The 17,882-nt window shown below is 45.7% G+C and overlaps 1 protein-coding gene across 1 annotated transcript in view; it reads right to left on the bottom strand.

The window, feature by feature from the left end:
- Window positions 1–12,050, bottom strand: part of PYGB (glycogen phosphorylase B) — a 39,107-nt gene extending 27,057 nt beyond the window's left edge. The window contains exons 1-3 of the mRNA XM_006097945.3: window positions 11,695–12,050; window positions 4,981–5,082; window positions 2,584–2,662 (exon numbers count right to left, since the gene is read on the bottom strand). Coding sequence (XP_006098007.1) covers window positions 2,584–2,662; window positions 4,981–5,082; window positions 11,695–11,937 — 424 coding nt within the window. The 5' untranslated portion in view covers window positions 11,938–12,050. The remainder of the gene's footprint in view (window positions 1–2,583; window positions 2,663–4,980; window positions 5,083–11,694) is intronic.
- Between the last annotated feature and the right edge of the window lie 5,832 nt (window positions 12,051–17,882).

Raw genomic sequence — 17,882 nt, 5'->3', positions numbered from 1 at the left:
AACTGAAATACACCCTCACTCCCTTCGGCTTGAGAGCCCGGGGCCACACCAAGAAGATACCTATGTGGGGTAAATTTGGGGTTGTGGGAAGATGCAGAGAACACAGCCACACTTGGGGCATCTCTGAATCAGTCCCACGGCCAACTTCCTCCCAGAGTCTCACTCGGACTGACGGCCTCCCTTCCCCACACAATCAACCCCAAAGCCAAGCTGTCTGGATGGTAGGGGCACATCTACACACTAGTGGAGAAGGCACAGAAACAAGGGCTGGGGATGTACGTTTCACTGTCCGCAATGCCAAATACCCAAGCGCCAAAGTGCACCCAGAGTGTGCGGGAAGCGGCTGGAGCAGCATGTCACCAACTGACCCCTTGTTCTGATCAAAATGTGTTGGGGAAAAGAAAGCACAATGCTTTAAATTGAGACCCAGAAGGTAGCCTTATTAGCCTTCTGGATTAAAAGAAAGAAAGAAAGTAAAGGGGGGAAAAAAACTCTACACAAAATAAGCAAAAAACAAACACACAGCCCTAGCCAGTTTGGCTCAGTGGATAGAGAGTCAGCCTGTAGACTGAAGGTACTGGGTTCGATTCGGGTCAAGGGCACATGCCCGGGTTGCAGTGGGGGTCGTGCAGAAGGCAGCCAATCAATGATTCTCTCTCATCATTGATGTTTCTATCTCTTCCTCCCTCTCCCTTCCTCTCTTAAATCAATAAAGAAATATATTTTAAAAAAACACACAAAAATAAACACACAAACAAAAACATGCCTAATTCACCAAACATGCACAGGCCCCTGGAGGCCAGGCCCTTCCCCGAGGGAGAGAAATAGGGAAAACCTGGACACGTAAGACCTGGGCTGCTGTTTTGAGGAAATCATTCTCACAGGCGGGACAGAGGACATATTAAGCTACAGCGGGCTGGGCTGCCAAGTCTGCGCAGGTGACAGGAGCTGTGGAAACAGAGGGGCCCAAAGGAGGAGGTGCCATCACACCTGCCCACAGGAAAGGCCAGGGGCACCACGGAGGTGGCAGGACCGGTAGTCGACATAAATCTGGGGAAGCCCTGAAAATGCCCAGGATGTAAGTGGATTGTGAAGGGCAGCGGGTGGGACTGCCTGGCTGACAGTCCCCAGCTCTGGGGTAAGAGGGGAGGTGAGGATCCACTCCAGTAAGAAACACCAGCCGGCCTGGAGCTTCCCTGGAGCTTGGGAAGCAGGTCCTGGTTTACTGTGATGAACAGAATGCCGTCAGGGGAAGGGGACTGGGTGGACTGGCCCTCGGGCTGGAGGACACGGGGGCTCCCAGGGGGGCTGCAGGGGAAGGAAGCTCTGTCTGGCTCACTGTCTGGTGTGACCTCACCATCATCCACGCAGACAGGGCCCTGCCTGGAGAGCAGGATGCCCAGGACGCACATGGGCTTTTCACACTAAGGGTGGAGGTGGGCAGGCCTTGCCAATTGTTTCTTCCTTTTTTTTTTTTTTTTAATCCTCACTCAAGGACAAGCTTTTTACTGCATTTTAGAGAAAGGAAGGGTGGGGGAGAGAAACATCAATGTGAGAGAGAAACATGGATCAGTTGCCTCCCGTATGCACCCTGCTCTGACCAAATATCAAACCCGCAACCTAGGTATGTGCCCTGACCGGAAATCGAACCTGCACCCCTTTGGTGAAAGGAATGATGCTCCAACCGACTAAGTCACCCGGCCAGGGTGCCAATTGTTTCTCTATACAGATCCATGCGCTGTTTTGTTTGAGATAAACATGTTGCATTTATAATTTGTGAAGAATTTACTTTAAAATTAAAAAATACAAGCACATGCACCCCCACCCCCTAAATTTTAGGGCATTTGCTCCCTTTTCAAAACGACAATTCCCAAAAGGGGCCATGACACCAAGTGGGAGGGGCCTGAGCCCACCCTCCCCTTGGCCCCCCAACACAAGAGCAGCACAAAACCTAACTCATCTTTGCCCTTAGAGACACTGTGCTCAAGCGCCTTGATGTGCTCAGTAAAATCAAATCTCACTGTGACAGCTATTTCCACTTCGCCATTCTTAACCCAGCTCCCTCTCCCCTAAAACACTGGCAAAAATAATTAAAACAGATAAAAAACAACTGAGTATGCTCTCAAATAGAGCTTACCAAGGGCGCAACATCCCCCAAAGGGAGAGAGCTCTGTAAGCTGTGTGCGCGCGCGCACGCGCGTTTGTGTGTGTGTGTGTGTGTGTGTGTGTGTGTGTGTGTGTGTGTGTGTGTGTGTGTTTCTCCCAATGACTGGCTTTGGGATCGTGCAGAGTGGTTGATATACTGGAATCCCTCCCAGCACCAGTCACCCAACACTGGCAAGCCTGGTCTTCATGATCTTTATGAAGGGCCCCTTGGGTGACAGAGACATACATCTTGCTCATTTTCCCTGCCAGAGGCAAAGATTTTCACCTGGAGCACACACTCTCCCATCCACCTGAGGGACCCCTTTATCCTGTCAGAACAGTGCCAGGCCCATGGCTGGCCTTGGCCTCACCATGTGATCACTGACAAGGCACCACGTTAGGACAATCTTGTCCTAGACAGGTAGGTGCCTGGGTTACCTGCCAGCCTCCCCAGTCCTCCATTCCCCAGGCCAGCGTCCTCTTCTATTTCCTCCAGTTCTTCCAGGTCCAACCCCAACTGTGAATAAAAACAGAGGCAATATTTTCACATTACTTAATATTTTCACTCAAGTACCAGGTGGAGTGATATTTAAATCCTGTGAGTTTATATCAAAGGGTAGAGTCTGCTTCCTTTTAGACTTGCAAGTCCAATGTTAAAATCTGATGCTTAATCGCTGATTGAAAATGAAAGTTTCCAGGTATTTCAAAAGCTGTCAAATTACCTAAGAATTATAGTCAAAATGAGACATGTTTTAATAGCCAAAGATATATGCTGCCATATTATTAATTTACTTATAGTGGACAGATTATAACATGCTTCCTAAAAATGAAACCAATGGTTTTAGTAATTCTCTAATTTTGCATGGTCTAATGATAATTACATGACATCTTTTTAAACCCAAATCTAAAAACACCTTTCCATGGCATTCCAATTATATTCAAGCCAACTTGTGAAACAGATATGGTATGTTAAAAATTAGAGAAAAAGCAACAAAGTCACAACCACTTCACCTAACTGAAAACCATTCCAGAATAGAGCTGTTAGGGCTCTCAATTATGTTGTATTGATAATTTTTCCATTAATCTTAAACTTGATAAAACCCATCACATTAACATCAACAACACTGTTTAATAAAAAAATAACTATATTTGAAAACAAATAATTATTTACTGAGAAGAGTTGCAGTATTTCATATTTTTACAAAGTTCTTTAAAGGATTTTCTGCTCCAGCATTCAATTTGTTGGAATATCACACATCAGATAGCATCTGGAAAACTCTAGCGCATACTCATGAAGTATAGAGTGTAAAAGGCAAATAACATCCTAGTGTTATGAAAATAGTTCTGACCTAGCAGAACCCTTGAAAAGGTCTCAGGGAACCTGAGGGTCTCCAGACCACACTTTGAGAATCTAATAAATTACAAAGAGTGGAAGAAGAGTTGTGAGAAAATTAAAAACATAAAAGTCATACAAAATAGCTTAGCATCTATTAAGTAAATTGAGTGGTGCTAACACATACAGTCATCTGATTTAGATTTCAAAATATTGACTTAACTCCCATAACAATTTCAGAGTGTGTTCCACCAAAAATACCTGGAATATGTGGGGGGATTTACCCGACACATTACCAGCTCAAGTCTTGGAGGGGGAGACATGATCCCCCACAATGCCGGACTGCCTGATGGCCCTGCAAGGCTCACACCCCTCCTCCAAGAAGGCCCCCAGAGCACCTCCCACCTCAAAACCAAAACCGAACCCAAGCAGAAGCAGTGGAAGGTTCTTGGGGGGAGGACGACTGTGGTAAGGACCCTTCTGTGTATGTGCAAAAGGGCAGAAGCGATGCATGTTCACACTCCAAAAGTCCTACACTGAGCATCTAGGTGAGGGAGAAAGACCATGTCCAGGGAAGTGGGGCAGAGACAGAAAACAGACACAATCAAAGCCAGCTCTGCTCTAAAACAGCACATGAACTGTGAACGACCTCCAACTAAACAACTGTTAATGAAGAACCCTTAAGCCAGTGGTTCTCAACCTTCCTAATGCCGCGACCCTTTAATACAGTTCCTCATGTTGTGGTGACCCCAACCATAAAAGTATTTTCGTTGCTACTTCATAACTGTAATTTTGCTACTGTTATGAATCGTAATGTAAATATCTGATATGCAGGATGTATTTTCATTGTTACAAATTGAACATAATTAAAGCATAGTGATTAATCACAAAAACAATATGTAATTATATATGTGTTTTCCTATGGTCTTAGGCGACCGCTGTGAAAGGGTCGTTCGACCCCCCAAAGGGGTCGTGACCCACAGGTTGGCGACCCACAGGTTGAGAACCGCTGCTTAAGCAAAGGCAGTGTCTATCCTGTTGAGGGGAGAAAGGGCAATTTTATAACTAGAGGATAGGGTCTTAGGGGCAGAGGAGGGATTTTGGAGGTAGGTTACCAGTTCAATGAAGCAAGGAGGAGTGTGACAATACCAAATACTTCCGCCACATTGTAAATCTGTCCTTGGGGTGGTAGTGAGGAATACAGTGGTTTCTAGAAGCCTCCAACCCTTAGAATTACAATGCCATCGAGCCCTTGCACTCCATTGTATTAATAGCTCTCCATCCAGTTCCTACTTTCTCCCCTTGAGAAAGAGGAGCATCACCCACCAACCCATTCTCCCTCACAAAGGGCAGAGGACTCCATCAGATGTTTCCCAGGTCCTAGGTGGCGGCAAATCCTAACGTCCACGCTCACCTCTGTCAATGCTCACCTCTGTGGGGCCTGAACTAAACCCTCAGAGCAACAGGAGAGGCTCCTGGGCAGCCTGGCCCCAGGACCGTACCTGGTAGATGGCTTCATCGCAAGCATTCTGCAGGCCCAGGTTCACCATCGTGTTCTGCAGAGTACGGCCCATGTAGAACTCCAGGGAAAGATAATAGATGCGCTGAGAGAGCAAAAGAAAGCATCTTAGATCTCTCGTCCCATCTCCACGCACAAGCAGATGATGATGATGATGATGAAGGGTGGATTCCTAAGAGAACCTACACAGGGGTATCATTTATGTTAACCCAGAACTTCGGGCACATCCCCAAATGAACTCACTCCCTTCACCAGGCCTTGACCACCCTCAGTTTTCCAAGGGCATCTCATGAGGGAACCCTTCTCTTTTTTGGCTTTATACTCTTTTTATTTTTTTAATTTTTCAATTACAGTTGAGATTCAATGTTATATTAGTTTCAAATGTACCACATAGTGATTAGACCTTTATGTATCTTACCAAGTGATTTCTCTCCTGCCCTAAGTCTAGTACCCACCTGGCACCATACATAGTTATTACAATACTAGGGGCCCAGTGCACGAAATTCGTGCAAGGGCCTTGGCCCTGGTCCCCACCCACCGCTGCTGTGGCTGGGGGCCTCTGCCACCTCTGCCTAGGCCCCCGGCTTGCTGCGGCTTTGTGGGAAAGGACATCCGGTCTAACTGGCATATTATGCTTTTATTATTATAGATTATTGACTATATTTCCTATGTTGCACTTCACATCCCCATGACTATTTTATAACTGCCTATTTGAACTTATTAATCCTTCACCTTTGTCAGCAAGTCCCCAAACACCCACCCACTTGGCAAACAACAGTTTGTTCTCTGTATCTATGAGGTTGTTTCTGTTTTGTTTATTTTTTATTCTGTTCTTTAGATTTCACATATAAGTGAAATCACATGGTATTTTTCTTTCTGACTGACTTATTTAACTTAGCATAACACCCTCTAGGTCTACCTATGCTGTTGCAAATGGTAAGATTTTATTCTTTTTATGGCCAAGTAATAGTCCATTGTATATCTTACTATATGTCTTCTTTATTCACTCATTTACTGATGGGCACTTAGGTTGCTTCCATATCTTGGCAACTGTAAATAATCCTGCAGTGAATATAGGGGTACATATGTCTTTCTGAATTAGTATTTTGAGTTTCTTCAAATATATACCCAGAAGTAGAATTGCTGATTCTAAGGCAGTTCCATTTTCAATCTTTTGAGGAACCTCAATACGGTATTCATAGTGGCTAAACCAGCCGTGGGCAAACTAATTTACTGATGGGCACTTAGGTTGCTTCCATATCTTGGCAACTGTAAATAATCCTGCAGTGAACATAGGGGTACATATGTCTTTTTGAATTAGTATTTTGAGTTTCTTCAAATATATACCCAGAAGTAGAATTGCTGATTCTAAGGCAGTTCCATTTTCAATCTTTTGAGGAACCTCAATACGGTTTTCATAGTGGCTAAACCAATCTGCCATATGTTAAATGACCTAGAGACCGCCTTCATTTTTTAAAAACTGGGTTTAGTTATTACACACAGGAAACATCACAGGAAAGTATAAAAGAAGCTTTGCAGCACAAACAGATGAAAAGAAGATCAACACAGATGTAATTTTCTAAAAACATCTTAGGCATTAATAAACTCTAACTGTGGAAATGAAGCTGAGCATCCACAGGTAGAGCCTCATTTTGCTCTTTACACACTGAGATTAATCTGAGAGACCCCCAACTTCTTTTCCCTCTCCTGAAAGAGTTTTAGAGTCTGTTGGATAGAGAGGTCTGAACTCCTTGCATGAAAAGGAAAGAAAGGACTTTTCTAACATTCAGAGAAAAAAAAACAAAAAACAAAAAATACTGGGGCAATTGCTTTCAACCTTCACCAAGAAGAAGAACATGATTCTATAAGCAGAGATGGGTCATCCTTGAAAACATGGCAATGCTACGCTTGTCCATTAGATTCTGTGTGTGCCCCCGTCTCAACACACTAGCAACCATCTTACTGTGGCCAGGTGAGCAGAGAGTGGCTCCCACAGCAAACTGCTGCCTCCCTGCTGGACAGGGCAGAGCTGGCCCTGACATAACACAGGGGTGGCCCCACAGGCTGAAGACCCAAGAAAGAGTAAGCATTTGGAGTCCAAGGGGCAGTCTGCTGGGGAGGGGGTGGGGTTTAGTTTTTGCTCTATTGAGGGTTTCAACTGATAGAGGACCACCCACATTAGGGAGGGTAACTGCTTTACTCAAAGTACACTGATATAAATGAGAACCTCATCCCCAAAACACCTTCACATAAACATCCAGAATGATTTTTTAAAATTTCATTTTGTATTTTTATTGATTTCACAGAGGAAGGGAGAGGGAGAGAGACATAGAAACATCAATGATGAGAGAGAATCATTAATTGGCTGCCTCCTGAGCGCCCCCCACTGCGGATCGAGCCTGCAACCTGGGCATGTGCCCTGACTGGCATCGAACCCGTGACCCTTTAGTCCATAGGCCAACGCTCACTCCACTGAGCCAAACCAGCCAGGGCCAGAATGATTTTTGACCAAATATCTGGGCACTGTGTGGTCCAACCAAATGGAAAGAGATTATTAACCAACACAACCTGAAAGAGAAAAGACCAAATTGTCTTCTACGAAAAATCATGGCACTCACTCAAATAGGCTTCTTAATCGAATAAAATGATGGTCTCACCTACTTCCACTTGGCAAGCTGTCAGGGTAATCAGCAATACAAAACATCACCCATCATCCGCTTCCAAAAAGTAACTTTGAGCTATCTGCTGTCAGGCTAACTTCACACTCACAATTAAAAACACATCACAACAGCTGGGTGTGCTAAAAAGATTCCATTGGCTGGTCCCACCTCTGACTAATTAAAACAAAATCTCAGAGGTGGGGGTTATAGGTAGTGAAGGCTACAAATCACTGCTGTAGATCATCTTCCTTTAACTCCCAGGTCCAGCAAACCAGTACAGTGGGGCCTTGACTTACGAGTGTCCCGACTAACGAGTTTTTTGAGATACCAGCTGTCTCTCGGCAGATTTTTTGCATTGAGTTGATAGAGTAATTTGAGTTAACGAGCTCCTTAACGAGCTCGGTCTTGGAACGAATTAAACTCGTAAGTCAAGGCCCCACTGTAATTATTTGTATTTATTACAATTACATTATTAGAAATATTTAAGACACCTGTTTGGACACTGTGGTAGCACTCCTTTTCCTTAACCTACCATTGAGATAACTTATAAGAAAGAGCCATAGGAACCATTATTTCAACCGCTGCAGAGATAAAGAAGACCATCCCATCCACTCACTGCAGGAGTAGAGAAGGCCAGTTATATACTAAACTGGCTATTCCATCCACTCACTCCAAGGATGCAGCAGCCCAGTAACATAGCAAACTGGCTATTCCACAAACTTATTGCAGAGATGCATGGCCTCTTACATAGTAAATTGCCTATTCCACCTACTCAGGCAGAAATGCTGTAGCTTGATTATATAGTAAACTGACCACTCCATGCATTCACGTGCAGGGATGCATTAGGCCAGCTCCAGACGAAAATGGCTATTCAAGTGGAGGGTGGGGAGGAGGAGATATCTGTAATACTATCAACAATAAAAATATATTTAAAATAAAAAAATAATAAACTTACTATTCCATCCACTCACTAAAAGGGCGCCAAGGAACCTGGCTGTTGCATGCACTCACTGCAAATATATAACAGACCAAATGAACAGCCAACTGATAATTCCACCCACCTACTGCAGGGCTGCAGTAGGCCTGCTACAGAGTAAGCTGGCTATTCCATCCCCTCACTGCAGGGCTGCAGTAGGCCTGTTACAGAGTAAACTGGCTATCCCATCACTCACTGCAGGGCTGCAGTAGGCCTGTTACAGAGTAAACTGGCTATTCCATCTCCTCATTGAAGGGATGCAGTAGGCCTGTTACAGAGTAAACTGGCTATTCCATCCCCTCACTGCAGGGATGCAGTAGGCCTGTTACAGAGTAAGCTGGCTATTCCATCTCCTCACTGAAGGGCTGCAGTAGGCCTGTTACAGAGTAAACTGGCTATCCCATCACTCACTGCAGGGCTGCACTAGGCCTGTTACAGAGTAAACTGGCTATTCCATCTCCTCATTGAAGGGATGCAGTAGGCCTGTTACAGAGTAAACTGGCTATCCCATCACTCACTGCAGGGCTGCAGTAGGCATAGTAAACACACTATTGCACATGCTCACTGCATAGATACAGTAGTCATGTTACATAATAAACTGGCTATTCCATCTACTTAATAGAGGAACGCCGTTAGGTGGTTGCAAAATACTAGTAAACTGAGTATTCCATCTACTAACTACCAGGACAGGATAGTCAGGTTACATAGGAAACTAGCTATTCCACCCACTCAACGTAGGGATACAGTACACACAACACGATATTTTTAGTGCAATAAAAACAAATGCTTCAACTAGTATAGAAAAAACGATGTAGAACACAAAAGGTTTGTCATATTTATAGTTTCATTACTAAGTGGTGAGACTACTGTTATTTTTTTTTTCCATTTGGCTTATCTGTACTGTTAAATTTTTCCTCCAATAATCATAAGGACTTGCATAATTGTGTAAAAGACAAAAATAATCAATAAAGTCACTTGAAAGTATAAGTATAGATCAGCAGGTTACCCCAGCCGAGAGGTGGTGGTACACGCCCCTGAGGCTATTCCTGGGGCTGGGGGTGTGGCTTTGTCCCCAGTGGGAGCCCACTTCCCTGGGCTCTGACCCTCCTGGTGTTTGTTTCTGGTCCATTACAAGCAATCATTTGCAGAAAAGGGAGCCAAGGAGCTTATTTTCAACCTGAATTAGCAAGACCGAAGCACTTATTAATAAATCCCACTTTTTCTTTTTTAAAGGGCCTTCCTGTCCAGAATAGGCTCCTTCCATTTACAGGCTGCGGTTTCTTTAAAAGAGAAAGGTTTCCACCTGTAGCCAAGGCAGACCATCAAAACTCAGAGCACTCACTGAAGATGACAAACCTGTTTTGCTCCTGAAAGGTCATTTCCGTAATCCCTGAGCCCATCGCTGGCCTTTTCAGGCTCTATGGTAAACATACATAAACTAACAGGAGCCCTAATAGTTGGGGTGTGTCCCACTCCAGGGAAATGCCCTTGACTGTGCAAAGCTGTACCCTTGTCATCTGCTATTCGGACAATAAAAATGATGTTGGCGAAGCAGAGCTCTGCCATCAGCAGAGAATTCTGGGGGAGCTACTGCCTCCTGGCCAGCTTCCCTGGCAAAATCGAGCCAAGCCTTTGTTGTAATAACCTGTTTTAGCCACTTGGTGCCACTTCTTTCCACACCGCCTTGCATACTAAACGCGAAGATGCCTCGTTGGTATTCCAACAAATCTGTTATTCTTACCATCTCTCTTTTAGAAAAAGGAGTGCCCCAGAATATGTTTGGAAAAGCAATAAATCTCACTCTTAGCAATTATTAAATATTTCTTAATGTCCCATGAAAATACTCTAAAATACTATCAACAGAACAACCGTTCCATGCCCAGGTGTACACAGCAAGTCAAATCTTTGCAAACTGACTTCAGGCCTGCAAGTGTCTCCTTTCTTGCGGGCTTTCCCTGGACCATCGTGTAGCAGAAAGGACAAAATTCTCCACGGTCAAGAGAAAGAAACAAAACTGGCAGAGGGGGCTGGCCAGGCCTATGAGACACCTACCAAGCTAAAAGCTACCAATGATGGTGCAGAAGCAGACTTGCGGACTCGGAGCTGTTGAAAAGTTACAATTGATGAATGAAACAGAAATGCCGCAAAACTGTGTATGCAATATACTTTTAAAACATGTGTATACATATATAGGAGTAGAAAGAGGACACACAGCTATAGATCAAAGTAACGGAGACTATCAATGACTTTCTTGTGTATTTTTCTACCGTAAACATACATTTTTACAAAATCTAAAAAGGAGCAATTACTTCGCCTCCGTGAGCTGTAAGGGAAGTAGAAGCTGTCCGAGGAAGGCGTGGGAACCTCAAAGGCAAGCCCTTTGCTTTGCGGGCTCCTTTTTCTGAGCGTATGCCCCCTCCTGCTTCAGCAAGCACCTCCGACGACTTTCTCCTCATCACTGCCTCGCCCGGAAAAGCCTGGTTCCCTGCAGATGACTGTGTCCACCCCCTCCCAACACATAAAACACCAAGGCCTGGTTCCAGGGTCTTTTCTCTCACGCACGACTGCACAAAATCAGAGGTGGGGGGGGGGCGGAGGGGGCGGGAAGGAAGCCTCAACCCTGCAGCCATCACGGAAGCACCCGGCTAGTGACAGGCTGGAAAATTCCGCCGGGTTTCCAAGCCTCAGGAATCCGGGGAGCAGCGGACCCAGGCAAGGCCAGGCTCCTCGCGCAAGGGGCCTGGCGGCTCGGCCCAGGGCAGGCTGACCACCAGGGAGATGCGCGCGCGGGGGAGCGGAGGGGGCGGCCAGGGCCTTCGCGAGGCTCTCCTCCTCCACGCCACGCAGGGAGCGGACCACCGCTGGGCTGCGGGGGCGGACCGTGCTCAACTCGGATACACATTCCGCAGGCAGCTGCCTTGCCGGTCTCTTTCTGGGGAGAGGTGCAACGCCCTGCTGTGAGTTCTCAGGGGCCTCTGGCTCAAGAACCCCTGCACCAGGGCTTCCCTTTTTTGGGGGGACGGGGGGGCAGGTCGGGTACCCGCCTCCGGAGGCGCCTCACCTTGGGGTCGCGCTCGTAGTAGTGCTGCTGCGTGCGGATCCAGCGCCCCACCAGGTGGTCGCGCACCGTGTGCGCCAGGGCGAAGTAGTAGTCGCGGGGCGTGGCCACGTTGCGGTCCTTGACCAGCGTGAAGTGCAGGTGCCGGTTGAAGCTCTTCCGCACCTCGGCCACGTCGCCCAGCCCCGCGATCCCGCGCACGCTGATCTGCTTTCGCTTCTCGCTGTCCGTCAGCGGCTTCGCCATAGCGCCGGCTGAGGAAGGAGAGAAAAGAGGGAGAGCGGCCAAGAGATGCGAACGCCGAGGACACGGAGGCGGCTCTGGCGCCGGGGACTGCGGCTACCCGCGCTGGCACCGACCGCGCCTGCGCCCTGCGCCCTGCACCGGGGGCGGGGACCGAGGGCGGGGAAGGGCGGGGGCCCTGGGGGAGGGGCGGGGCCCTGGGAGAGGGGCCCTCTGAGTGGAGTGTGGTCTCCCTGAGAAGTGGGGTCTCCGGGTGTGGCTTTAATCCTTGGCATTTGGGGGCGGCTTCCGGTTTCCTAAATGAGAACCACCCTCAAAAGCTGGGGTCTCACCCCAAGTTGGCCAAGCCCAGCAGAAGTGGGAAACGACTGGACGAGCTGGAATCAGCTGCGGTCCTGTTTGCCTCTATCCACCCAGGGCAGACAGGGAGAGAATGCGCTCCTCCTTCCTCCCTCCTTCCTCCTCCCTCCCCCGCTTTTGGGATTTCTGGGGGCTGCGTCCCTTACCTGCCCAGCGCCCCCAGGTGCCCCCAGGCCAGAGTGCCCTGGGTGCCCGGTGAGGCCATTAAGGGAAACCGAACACACACTTGAAAGGCAGCCACCAATGCCTGCCCAGTGGGCCAACTCCTTTTGAGTCCCAGGGTGGCTCTGAAAATATCAGCTAAGAAGGTAAAAGTTTATACAGTATAAACCCTGGACTTTGTGGACCTAGATTTAACAGACAAAATTTCCGATCCATGTGTCACATGTGAAAATTAACACCCTACTAATTGAAAAATGCTTTTAACCAAGATTTGCTTACAATTAACATGTTGTTTTCTTGTTGTTATTAATTCACTGTTATTTTAAACAAATTTTATTGAATAGGCCGTATGTTGGAAAGAAAACTAGTAATTTCACTGACATAAGTAAATATTACATATCTGCAACTATAGTCTACATATTTAAATCCAAGAGTCACTGCTTGTAAACAATGTACAGTGAATAATTAGCAGGTGATCACACTGTATCATGCTCCGTAATTGTTTTTTTAAAATATGTTTTTATTTATTTCAGAGAGGAAGGGAGAGATAGATAGAAACATCAATGATGAGAATCATTGATTGGCTGCCTCCTGCACACCCCCTTACTGGGGATTGAGCCTGCAACCCGGGCATGTGCCCTTGACCGGAATCAAACTCAGGACCTTTCACTCTGCAGGCCGACGCTCTTTCCACTGAGCCAAGCCAGCTAGGGCTCGGTAATTGGTTTTGCCGAAAATCCCGTGGTGTGATTTTCTGCAGCATTTTTAACTCCTGCCAGATGATATGTTTCTTTTTATTTTTTTAAATATATTTTATTGATTTTTTACAGAGAGGAAGGGAGAGGGATAGAGAGTTAGAAACATCGATCAGAGAGAAACATCGGTCAGCTGCCTCCTGCACACACCCTACTGGGGATGTGCCCGCAACCAAGGTACATGCCCTTGACTTGACTCGAACCTGGGACCCTTCAGTCCGCAGGCTGACGCTCTATCCACTGAGCCAAACCAGTCAGGGAGATGATATGTTTCTATGTGGGCTAAGCCATGCCCCAGCCGTGTGCATCTGTTTACTCCCAGTGACTGGTGGATGCATGCATTTACTAGACCTATTCAGTAGAAATTTAAAATTACTGTAATACATATAGAAAACTTTTCTGTGAAATTAAGCTTCATACATACTTAATTTTAATTACACAAACATGTCTGCATAAGTAAAAACAAGTAAACTAATTTGTCAATTTTTAAAGCATATCCATTCAGAAAACCTACTTTATTACATAACGGACTTTTAGCTTTAACGGAGGCCCCTGCCTGAATTAGACCGTTTTTATGAAGGGTTTACTGTACCGAGAAAGTGTGCAGTCCTCGGGCTGGGCTGCCAGACACTGCCAGTGAGCAGGAGACAACTTTCTTCAGGGCATGCTGTGGCCTTGTAGGGTCACAATGACTCCTCCTCTGGGAGACCACCGCATCCTCACCTGCTAAGAAACCTTGTTCCCAAATCGTAGGCCCTTTAAATTAAATCGGAATGAAGGCCACACCCCTCTCTGGCAGAGGATCTGAATCACTCACAGACACACAGCCTCCCAAATCCACCCCAGTGTGAGCGTTAGATAAGGGGTTTCTGGACAGAGCTTCCCACATCTGCTTAACAGGGTGGTTGCCAAGGAAACAGGGTCAGGGGCCCTCTTGGCCCACAGCCCTGCCTTGCTCAGAGCCTGTGGGAACGCTGCTTCATATAATTATTAGGTCTGCACGGTAAGGAGACAGGCCAAGAGACTCTGAGAGAGTTTAAGATATTTTATTTCATTCTCTCACCGTGAGCTGAGACCGTTGTGTCAGTGTCAGCCCCGAGGGGGTGGTTAGGTTCTCTTATATACAGAATGCAATATAGGGTCAGGATGTGGGTGCTCAAGTTGGTCAAGCAGAGGGGAGGGTACAAGTCAGGGGATTTAAGGGGTGCACGGGTCAGTCAGGCAAAGGGGAATTCATTTTATCTTGCTTCTGCAGGTGCAGGCCGTCTGCCCCAAGTTATAGAAAATGGTTTATAATAATATATATTTCAGAAAACCTGTCCAAGCAGGAGAGGTTAAAGGTAGTGCATCCTAACAGTAAGTTTCACCTACACCTCCCCTTCCAGCAAGCCCCATAGGAACTCTATTTTTTCCTTTGGGGAAAGAACTCTGTCTTTGCCTGATCCCATTGCAGTGGGTCAGAAACTGGACTTAGTGGAACTGCAGGTTTGCCTCTGGAGGTCTTAAGCTGCTGGACTGCAAAGGTCCCTGACTTACAGGGAGGCCAAAATTGCCAGCAGGAGATGGCATGAATGTCCAGTGCAGAAGGTTTCTTGGGGTGATGCTTCCAAGTGATCTTCTTACCTGAACCCTCTTCCAGCTGCAGACTTCTCAGGGGACAATAAACCTGGAATGCCCTCTATGCCCCACATTTGCACATACCCACCTGCTCCAGCTCTTGAATTCTCTTCTGCACTAACTATTCCCTCAGGATTTAAGCCAGCAAATGGAATTTCAGTCCTTGAGGACAGGACTGGGAGGGTCTCAGGGAAGCTGCCAAGCTTAGCTGGAGGATCTTCAGACTGATGCAATCTTTGTGAGAATTATCTGGCAATTCATGAGAAGACTTATAAAAATTACTGTGGCCCTGGCCGGCATGGCTCAGTGGTTAAAGCGTTGGCCTGCCCCCTGGAGGATCTTGGGTTCGATTCCCAATCAAGGGCACCTACCTGTGTTGCAGGTTACATCCTCAGCCCCGGTCAGGGTTGCATGCGGGAGGCAAGCAATCAATGTGTCTCTCTCACATCAATGTTTCCCTCTCTGTCCCCTCCTGCCTTCCACCCTCTCTAAAAATCAATTGGAAAAAATCCTCTGGTGAGGATTTTATTTAATTTATTTATTGTTTTTTAAAAACATATTTTATTGATTTTTTTACAGAGAGGAAGGGAGAAGGATAGAGAGTTAGAAACATCGATCAGCTGCCTCCTGCATACTCCCTACTGGGGATGTGCCCACAACCAAGGTACATGCCCTTGACTTGAATCGAACCTGGGACCCTTGAGTCCGCAGGCTGACGCTCTATCCACTGAGTCAAACTGGTTAGGGCTCTGGTGAGGATTTTAAAAAGATGATTGTGCCTATGGCTAGTTGTATCACCTTGGGGTATAGATTTCAAAAAAGATTAAAAAACAACAACTTGTACAGAGATGTTTCTGCTGTGCTAGAGATTATACTTAAAACCTGCTAATGGTCAAGGACTGGGAGAGTTAATGTCTATTGATCCTTACTGTGTTCTGTACCTGTATTGATTTATAATCACCACAAATAGCCTCCTATGATCCTCACTTGATGATGCAGAAGCACAACTGAAGAAAAGTTAAAATGCTTCCTGAAGCTCACACAACTATAAAGGAAACCACCGCAACTCACCCCATGCCACATCCTGCCCACAATTTCCTTTACTCAAAGTTAATATCATACACTGTTGTGTTGCTAAGGGGAATGACATTTTGCATAACTGGCTAATAAGGACAATACAGTAATGATAAATAAAAAAGTAATAAGAAAGATGTGATGTAGAAATGACAGTAATGTTTTTAATTTATTTCATTTAAATTAAATAACCATAAGTGGCCCTAACCGGTTTGGCTCAGTGGATAGAGCATCGGCCTGCGGACTCAAGGGTCCCGGGTTCGATTCCGGTCAAGGGCATGTACCTTGGTTGCGGGCACATCCCCAGTGGGGAGTGTGCAGGAGGCAGCTGATTGATGTTTCTCTCTCATCGATGTTTCTAACTATCTCTCTCCCTTCGTCTCTGTAAAAAAGCAATAAAATATATTAATAAATAAATAAATAACCACAAGTGAGAACTGTATTAGAAACACAGGTTTATATGGAAGCATAAGCACTGTTCATTACTGAATAGCAAAATTATCAGGGGGAATTATTATTTTCCTTACACCTTCTGTATTGCCCGTTTTTTTCTATTAAAAATATATTTTTTTATTTCAGAGGGAAAGGAAGAGGGAGAGATAGAAACATCAATGATGAGAAAAAATCATTGACTGGATGCCTCCTGCATGCCCCCCCACTGGGGATCAAGCCCGCAACCCAGGCATGCACCCTGACCAGGAATCAAACCATGGCCTCCTGGTTCATAGGTCGACGCTCAACCATTGAGCTACACCAGTTGGGCTATAATATTTTTTTAATAAATAGAATAAATGTCAAAAATTTGGGGGCCAAGACTATATTAATGGTTGCTGACTTAAGGACTATGTGTTCTCTCTTGCAGGAATTGACTTTTAGTTCTTTCTTACTCCTAGTTAAATAAAATATAAGTTCTTCTATCCATCCTTCATGGCTATACTTCCTTTATGAAATTTTATGATCCTCCCACTCAGATGTAATTTCTTTCTCCTGAGAACCCCATGGCCCTTTCCCCTCTATCATGTCATTTGTACAGTCTTGAGTCTTCATAATGCGTGTGGTTGAAGCCTGGAGGAGCCTTTTCACCACTGTGTCCCTCACTCTCCTGGCCACTGATGTCACTGGAACGGATAAATGAACCTCATGAGCATCTCAGCCATTTCCAGGTAATCATTTTTAGATGGTTTTACCTGTTGTGAAGAAAAGCACGTTGAGTAGCTAGTGATAGGAGGCGATATTTGGATCGAAAGACAAAAGACATAATGAGTGAATGAATCTGGAGAAATGGCAAGTGCAAAGGCACTAAAGTGGACACACATCTGGACAGTTCTCAGAATAGAAAGTCCCGTGTAGATGGAGCAAAGAGAACATGAGGGGTACCAGAATATGCCACCCCCAAAAATTCCACTTTGACATATAGATTATTTTAAGCTAAAGGCCATTAAGAAACAGCAAAAGCAGGAAACGTTCCAAAATCAGAATACAAGTTTTCCTTTTGTAAAGGAAATTTACATTTATAAATTTATGTATAAGTGGGAATTTCCATTTTACCTATCTCCCAACTTAAGTCTGTCTATAAAACCTTATTAATAGCTATAATATTGTAAGACTATATATGGTGTCAGATGGGTAATCACTTCATAAAGTATATAAATGTCTAATCACTATGTTGTACACCTGAAACTAATGTAATACGTATGTCAACTGTAATTTTGTTGTTGTTGCTAATCCTCACCAGAGGATATTTTTCCATTGATTTTTAGGGAGAGTGGAAGAGAGAGGGAAAGACAGAGAAACATCAGTGTGAGAGAAACACATTGATTGGTTGCCTCCTGCATGAGCCCTAACCAGGGCCTGGGCTGGGGAGGAGCCTGTAACCAAGGTATGTGCCCTTGACCAGAATTGAACCCGAGACCCTTGTTCTGCAGACTGTTGCTCTAGCCACTGAGCCAAACCAGCTAGGGCGTCAACTGTAATTTAAAA

The sequence above is a fragment of the Myotis lucifugus genome, unplaced genomic scaffold (genome assembly GCF_000147115.1).
Source record: "Myotis lucifugus unplaced genomic scaffold, Myoluc2.0 scaffold_214, whole genome shotgun sequence".
NCBI classification, from domain to species: domain Eukaryota; kingdom Metazoa; phylum Chordata; class Mammalia; order Chiroptera; family Vespertilionidae; genus Myotis; species Myotis lucifugus.
The sequence above is the reverse complement of the archived record's forward strand: the minus strand, read 5'-3'. Positions and strand labels throughout refer to the sequence as shown.